At 27.7% G+C, this 9246-nt stretch overlaps 1 protein-coding gene across 3 annotated transcripts in view; it reads left to right on the plus strand.

The window, feature by feature from the left end:
- Positions 1 to 8086, plus strand: part of LOC136083875 (TNF receptor-associated factor 6-like) — a 116472-nt gene extending 108386 nt beyond the window's left edge. For 2 of the 3 annotated variants that reach the window (XM_065803782.1, XM_065803783.1), the window contains one exon: positions 7383 to 7844. In XM_065803782.1, the coding sequence (XP_065659854.1) occupies positions 7383 to 7688 (306 nt within the window). In that variant the 3' untranslated portion in view covers positions 7689 to 7844. Of the gene's footprint in view, positions 1 to 7382 lie in introns of all 3 variants that reach the window. The other variant, XM_065803781.1, reaches the window with a different exon arrangement.
- The last annotated feature ends 1160 nt before the right edge of the window (positions 8087 to 9246 follow it).

Here is a 9246-nt window from a genome sequence, read left to right on the forward strand (position 1 = left end):
CAAAAGAACATTAGATCAACACACCGGTCTTATTCTTATGGATTTTGTAGAGAACTATAGTTCTGTGCAATTTGCTGTACAAGGATTTTACTGGTAAGTTGATCAAAATACCTTATATCAATTTGTTGTTTATTACAAAGATGAAAAAAATCAATCCCATGGCAAAACTCCATGTGATGGAATAAGTGGAACTATAAAAAGAAAAGCAGCAAAAGGCTACTAGCAGCAAATGCAAGCCAGATTCTTAAACCAAATGAACTGTTTACATGGGCTGAAAAAATCGTTAAAGGTGTTAACATATTTTACATATCAAAATGAAGAGATGAGCACAGTCCCAGACACAAGAAGCTATAACAGTTTTGCACCAGGTGGAGAGAAAATATTTTAACAAAGAATCTCTAGCAATACTGTTTATAATGCACATTTAGTGAATAATATTAATTTGGCAAATAAAAGAACCTTTAAACTTTCAACCTAGTAAATACATTGAATGTTTTTACAATGATTAATGGTACATAACACATGTGCTTGAGATTTCTAATGAAAATCGAGATGTTAATCTAAGATTCAAACATCGAAACAAATTAAACTTAAAATGTACAAATGATGCACAATCAAGTCAGTGTTGGGTTCCATTTGACAAAGTAATATGTCAAATAAGTGATCCATCCATTAAGGGTAAAAGTGCATGTGAATACAAACATGCTAATAAAGATAATGACAGTATTATAAAATATGTAAATGAGAGATAAAGAAATTAGTGTACTTGTAATTCATGTGTATATTATCTTCTTCTTTCAGCATTTTTATTTTTTATTTTTATTTTTTTGAAATATTTTATAACTTGCGCTATTAGGTATCCTTTTAAACTAAAAAAGCATTGTACTCAAAATGCTAAAATTATGTCATAAGATAAAGTATAGGTCTTTAAATATGTTTTGGTGACTGTCTATATATAGAACGTTGGCAGTAAAAAATTTTATAATTTGTTTTAACTGTCTACGCTTTTTTCTATGCCTACAAAGTGAATGTAGTTTATGATTTATTTTTAAAAAAGTGATTTTTTAACAAGCTGCTGCAAATGCTAAAATAACTTTTAATGCATAATTTTAATTTTTTCCGCAAGTGGTTATTCTAAGTACACAAAAGTAACAAAAATTGGCACAGCTTGTCTGTTGGTAATGAACTGTAGCACGTTAACGTTTCCAAATTTTTTTCTAAAATTGCGTTATTTAGCAACTTTGAGATACAAGAACTCAAAAATTGTTTCAAATCAGTCAAAAACACCTGCAAAAATAGATTATTTGGGTTAAAAACTACTAGCATAAAAAATTTCAGGTAATCACTTTATTATTTACAAAGTTACGATCTGTCAAAAAAAAAAAATATACTGTAAGCTCCAGGTAATTAAATTTTTTTCCATTTTGTCAATATTAAATCAATCGTAACTTTCAAACGGTTTGGCCAATCAAGCTGAAATTTTGAAGATGTATTTTTTCATAAATACTGTGGGTGGCCAAAATTTGAAGCAAATTTGAGGTGGTACCCTTGGGACCATTAGGTGATTTGATATGGAATGACCCAAATGACAAAGGACTTGAATTGTATTATGAAATAAATGTATGAACTAAATAAGTTACTTGACTTTAAAGGTTACTATACTAATTTAAAAAAACATAAAGTTTATCCATTACTACAAAAGTCATCAAATTAAAAAGTTTTTAATTTTATTACTGATTAAGCCGATAAAGCAGAGTTTTCGATCTTTTTACTGATTAAGCAGATGTTATCAGGTTATAAAGATTTAAGAAAACCTTATCGCGTGGTCAAAATATAAAAAGAAATATTAAAAGCCATGCTGATCCTTCCTAATAATCTCGAATAGTATTACTTCTTGCAATATAATGCACTCTTCCTTGTCTAGCAGCATTTCTTACATTTTGCAAGTGATTAATCTTATCTAGCCTAGATAACCTAGACTCACCTAACCACGCTATTCAAATTTAAGTAAAATTATTCCCCTATTTGTATTTCTTTATCCCCTATTTGTATTTCTTCTAACAACTACTTCAATCCCAATATTACTCATTTCATTTTCAGTATCATCAATAAACATATTCACAGTAGTATTACTACTGTAGTAACAAATAAACACAAAAGAATCTTAAAAAAATATGATCTTTTCTATAAAATTACTAAATACTATTTTAAGTGAAGAATAAATTAAGTAACATTCATAAATTACCGTTGATTCAAAAAATAAATAAATAAATTAAAAAACCCAAAAAATATTTTAAGGTTATAAAAATATTTTTTTTAGGAACATAAAAAAATATAAATAAGAAACATTAAAAAAAGAGAATAATAATAAACAATAATGTTCTAATAAAAATTGACAAAAACCTGCAATACTGATAACAAAGATATTATTTTGTAATAAAAACAAAAACATAATGTTGAATCATAATATATTTAAAAAATCGATATATTTAAAAAATCAATTACTTTAGAATATTTATGATGAATAAACACCTCTGCAATTAAACTCATTGGTTTTACTACTGGGTTGCCATTGAGGTCAAAAATTAGTAAACAAAATTTAAAATAATTTTATTATTTTAAACAATTTTTAAAAAAAAAAACCATAACAATTTGATTTAAAATTTATTAAAATCCACATCTTCTTATAAGTTAATATAAATATATAAGTATAAATAATCTACAAAATATCATGATAAAATATATATATGTATATATATATATATATATATATATATATATATATATATATATATATATATATATATATATATATATATATATATATAAAATGTTTATGAAATGAACTAACTTAAATTTATCTAATGTATAAAACAACATATATGAGTATCAGTTATTTTTAATTTAAGAAAGAATACAGACTGCAATGCACAACATTATTATTAAAAATGAAGCAATGTTGTTAGTCAGTAAATTTTTATCTCAAGTAATAATAAAATTTCAACCATTTAAGAACAAATTTAAAAATTTTTAATAAATATATATTCAAAAAGAATTTTTTTGTTTATTAATTTTTTTTTATTTAAAAAGAAGCAAAACGAAACAATTTTTTGAAAAAGATTAAAAAACAAAAGAAAACTAAAAATAAATTGCACAGTACTTTTATAAAAGCTACTTTGTTAGTCATTTAAGTACCAACTTCTTCTAAAAAAGGAAAATAAAACAATAGAAATTATAAAAATAAAAACAATAAACAAGCGTTAATTTAAATTTTTATTGTGAAATTAAAAAATGAATAACATCAACTCTCTTTGAATACTGAGAAAAATTTATTTATCAGCTCTAATTTGCTTGCAAACCTTCCTTGAAAGAATGCATCGAATAAAGAAGCGCAATAAGAAAAACCTAGAAACTACTTTAAAATGACATAAGACGACATAAAACATTAAATGAGAGCAACAACATCTAGATTTATTTACATCAGTATCATGTCCACTTGCCACTGCGATCGTAATTGTTTGGATTTTGATGACTAAAACTACACCTATTTTTGTTAAAGCAGCTGAAATTTTTGCCTTGGCAAACAAGCACCTTGCCGCGTTTTCATAATTTGTATTGTCAAACCCTGGTTTCACTTAATATTTAATCAAACACTGTGCTCTAAATTCTTTCTAAATTCGAGCTTTATTGTTGCACTATTTTCTTTATCTATTCCAAGAAATTTTTTGTCTTTTCCAAGAGATTGTCTCTTCTTGATTGGCAGTTTATAGGCCAAGTGCAAAATGCATTCAAACATTCAAGTCCACCTATGTAGCACAGATAAGCCAAATTGTTCAATATTATTATACCGCTTTGAGGTTGCATCACATATAAAAGGTCTTTAGATGGAAGTATTTTCTGTCAGAGCATTACATACTTTATCATCTACCATACAAAATATTAAAGTGTGAAAACCTTCTATTTTTCTTTTTTCGATTAGACATAGTCTTAGCTATACTTTTTATATGTTTATCTACTCTCTTCTTCTTTGCAATTGATTTTATTTTTTTTTTAATTCAATTTTGTGTGGTCTGCAATATATTGTAAATGCACGACATTTGTGGATTTGACGAAATAGTTTTTTAACCAGAAACAATTCAAAGAGGGATAATACCTGTTAGAAAAACAACTGAACCACTGGATTCCGAATCATAAAACGTCTGTTTATATGAACCAATGCCTGAAAAGCCATCAAACCCTACTTTGAAATTATTTTAATTAATTGTTTAATTCTTCATTCTGAAAAGTCCTAATAACAGTTTTTACAGCCAGATGTAAGCGCTGTATAATGATTTTGTAAAGTTTGCAAAGAAACCAAAGCATAGTTTTCTGTTACATGAATATTAGTAGGATTTCTTAGCTGCTTGAATTTTTTTTGTATGAGGGAAACTGTTCAGGGACACCTTTTTTTAAAACATCATTCTGATTTCTGGATAGCTTTGCTTCAACATTTCAAAGTATCTTCACTTGAGATTTGTTATTGAGGTTCAAGGATTTTCTTATATCTTATAAGCATATAAGCATATCATAAAATCATATAAGCATTATAATATATGCTTCTCTAAATCTAATTGCTTATACCTGCCTTAACTCAAACCCTCAGACGATGTGGCTTTTATGTTCTACCTAATTCGATTGATTTAACAGCGCTGCCGTACATGTTCTCATTATATTATTATTACGTCTGCTCTGCGTTTTTTGAAAGCTAAACAACTTTATTTTAAGCCATTTTATCTTCTGTTTACCGACATTATACTAATATAATGAGAACATGTAAGGGAGCGCTGCTAAATTGATTGATTTAGGTAGAGCATGCAAGGGGATGCCACAACATCGTCTGAATGTTTGGGTTGGGGCAGGTATAAACCAATCAATGTAGCACACTTACATTTTTCACAAAAACAGTGCGATATGCGTTTTTTTAAAAACTCAAATCGCATTTTGAATCATCGAAGTGTGCCATGCCATTAGTTGGATGCATTCATGACATGGTTTTGTTACTTGGTCTCTACTGATGTAATTGTCCCCTTTTCTCATTGCCTAATACACACATGGGCTCAATAAATGAAACAACGAAAAAAATATTTTACAATTTGTAACCATTAACAAAAGTTTCGAAACTTTGTCCATGTGAGGATATAAACAAAAAGCGTATTGTTTAAAAAAATAAAATAAAAATAAAATATTTTATTGGACAATATTTTCATTGACTTTTTTAAAAGACCTAATAATATATAATTTAAGCACTTTAAAATTATTTTTCATTAGTAAAGGAAAGCTGCAAACCTAAAAATGAAGATTCATTAAAAATAAAATACTATAAAAACATAGCAGTAGTTATAAAACGCGCAAAGGAGTTATTTTTTAAATAAAAGAACTCTGCTAGATTATGGTTTCTAAAGGATTAAAGATCAGACCTACTCTTAAAAAAAACACGTATATAAGATGGACCAGAGACTTTTTTTAAACATAACCACCAAAAAATGTTTCATAGCGCCTTTTTTCGTTTTCGTCAAATGTCCGGTTTTGAAGCAGTTCTACCCCACTGTGCAACTTTTTTCACACTTCATTTGTGTAATTAATGTTTAATAGACAATCATTCCAAATATCAGTAACTTTCCAAATGGTTAAGGCAATTACTAGTTTAAAAAATACATCGCGGATAAACTCATTGTGTTTCGATCAGACTTATATCCTTTACATAACATATTTTTTACTTTTAAAAACTGGCCCGTTAGGCTTTGTAGTTTTCAATAAAATTGTGGTAGTTACTAATCAACTCATTTATAACCAGTGAATATTAGACAACGTTGATAAACAATCAAACCTTGAATTCATAAAATGCTTAAGGATCGGGTTGAGAACATGAATTCAAAAAAAAAAAATACACTAAACCTAAAGTAACTTTTGTTAAAGGTTTAATTACTCCGTTTTTAGAACCTGTATTTACTACAGTGGTATTACTAATTACAATGGATATTTTATTTAATAAATTATCTTCTTAAATAATATCATGTAACATTTTATAAACAAAAAACTCTGTAGTTTTTTCATAAAAAAGATTTTAAAGATATAACCCAAGATTTTGAAAATAATGTTCTTTGCCTACGCCTTTACCATCAAAATGTTAACACCACATTTCTTCAGAAGAGTCGATCAAAGACCGAATCAAGCTTAATCATGAACATGTGTTGAAGATGCATTTTGGAATGCGAATGTGAAAATCGTTTTTATACCCACCGTGTTAAGTAAAGCTTCAAACAATTGATGAGAATTTGTTTTAAGTACTTTCAGATGGCAGGTCTCGCGGATATGTTGTAATAGGCTCTGGCACAATACTGCACTGACCTTTGCCCCCATTAGAAGATTTCTGAAGTTAATAAAAGAATTTATCTTTTAGATTTTTAAATGTAGCATTTTTGGGCAATAGGTCAAATAATTTCTCCTAGCTTTTCTTAATACTTGTACAAAAAGTACTTCATATTAGTACATTGTGTTGATTTAATAAGAAATTTATCATTTTGATTAGCAATTTATTATTTTGAATTGATATTTATAATACTTATCTTCTTATATATACTTTTTATTTATTTAATCACAAATTTATAATTTTGCATAGCAGACTTTATTTTTCCTGGCACAGATTTCTCCCGAAAACATGGTCTCGTCATTTTATTCCATAATTGACAAACTTTAATGGAGATTTCTTTGAAAACATTACTGGATCTAGGAATATTACGTATAGGAAAGTCTTCTTTCTTCTCAGAAGAAGACTTTGCAAAGAGGAAGACCCAACGGCAAAGGATGGAGACTTCCCAAATACAGTACCATCCTCTATTGTGTGATCAAACATTTAACTAGCAACTCTGATTTTACATATTTTATATATTTTTAGACTTTTATAAAAGTATATATATTCAAAATATTAAAATAAACCAACATAACACACTACTTACTCTTTCTTATTCACTTACGAGTTATAATGCATTTCACATGCATGCTCTCTTACCCCTCGAAAGGTATTATGTTACGTGTTTTGCAGTTACCAACTCCCACTTTTACCTTTTCTGGAAATTCCGGTCTCAGATCTTCAAGCGTTTTGAAGTCTCTCTCCGGTTTTTGGTTTTCAATATCAGTGGGATTTTGTAAAGTAATTTGTTTTATTTTGTCTTTGCGTTTTTTGATAGAAAACTATTTGATGTAATATCCCACCAGGAATTGCCTTTAGATTATTGGTTTTTTTTAGATTTTTCATGTGCAAAATTGATTAATTATTTTGCTTTTTGGTAATTTTCTGTTACCATTTTACAAATTTTAATAAGTTTTACTATTTTTCGGTTTAGCCACAGTTCGTGCGATTCTTCTCTGTCTTTGACGAAAAAGTTTGGTGCGATGGAAATGAAGGCAGACGTCCCAGAAGGCGATTCCCGATCCGCAATTGGAAACTCGAAAACCTCATTGAGGACCGACACAACAGACAACACGATCAACTTTCCCCCTCCTCACATCACTATCTGTATCTGAATGATTTTGAAAACATCTTGATTAGGGTCCAAAATAGCAATCTCAGTCACATTGTTTACGGCACACTTTATTCTCGATTTAAAAAATGTAGCGACATGCAAAAACAGTTTATGTATGATTGTTAATGTTTTACTTGTGGGACATAAATTTTTTATATCTTCTTCTATAACATGGGTATTATGTAAAGGAGAAACCTTTACGCCTCCTTCCTTTGCTTGATAACTAATTATTAAAATTTTAAGATAATTAAAAAGTATTAGTATTACACATTTTTATAACTCTATGTTAGAATTTTTACTTTACAAAACCAGTAACCAGTATCTGCTGAAAACACCACACGACTAGCCAAATAAAATCTGTAAGACTTTTGGAAGTTATCCCGCCCAGGCTTTATATTTAATGTCTTTAATATATTATTTGATAAAAACATACTTGTATGTATTTGATAAATTCGTTTTAATTATTCCTGTTTTTGATAAATTAAAAATTAATTTAAAAAAATTAATAATTAATTATTGCTATATTTGATAAATTCATATATAAAAATCAGGCACGGAAACATGCAGTTATCGCTCATTTTTGGCCCTAAGTATATTGGTATCACAACCATTTTAGTGTTTTTAACAAAGAAAAAATTTTTTATAAGTTCCCTAATCCCTCGTATGGTTTCCATTTTTTTTTATCCTTTACCATTTCTATCCCTTTCCGAGATAACGCTTTCAACGGATTTTGTCAAGGTAAAACAAAACAAAAACTCCAAACAACAACTAAATAACAATAAGGTGTGTCATACTTTATGATTTTTTTCAATAAAAAGTATTTACAAAAACCCAGGATAATGAAAAGTTGCGTATAAACTAATTTAAAACTAAAGCCAAAAATAAAAACAAAAAATAAAAAAATGCTAACGAGAATTGTGTTTTAAAATTGCATTTTGGGACAAGATAACAATCAATAAAAAATACAATAATAAAGATTAGAATAAACGAGTTAAACTAGCTTTCAAGCTCAAGTTAAAGTGTATTCGTCTTATCCAACTACTAAAATGAATTTTTTTTTTTTAAATCTGATGATGGCAGAAGTCAGTTTAATTAGACTAAATATTTATTTTATTATGGGTGTGAGTAATTATCATAATTTCAGCGATAACTTTTGCAAAAGTCAATACAACAAGCCAGATTTTTTGTTCTCGAGATGGTTGGAGTACGATACATTGTAAATATAAAGTTATATAATGTGTAACAACAGCAATCAGCAATAAATGGAGATCATCTATAAATTACACAACTGAAATGGTCACTGATATTACACATGAAGGTAATATTATCACCCCATCTGAAATGGTAGAAGCCGTGAATTGCTCTGAAAACGTAAAAAATTAAAAAAAAACCCTAAAAAATCTTTTAATTTGTTTTTATTTATTCGAGTTTTAATAACAATGTAAATATTTTTTACGCTGTTTTTTATTTCTAAATACCTAATTGACCTTCAGTAAATAATAAACTATTGTTAATCAGTAAGTAAATCTTTTAATTAAATGTTTTAAGCATTGTTCCACGGATAGTATGTGATATCATGGTATGTTAATGTTGTATATATGTTTATATATAGGGGAAAGTGGTACTGAATGGACCATAAATTTCGCCTTTTTTATAAACTCAATATTTTCTCATATTGTCAATA

Source organism: Hydra vulgaris, chromosome 08, assembly GCF_038396675.1.
Source record: "Hydra vulgaris chromosome 08, alternate assembly HydraT2T_AEP".
Taxonomy (NCBI): Eukaryota; Metazoa; Cnidaria; class Hydrozoa; order Anthoathecata; family Hydridae; genus Hydra; species Hydra vulgaris.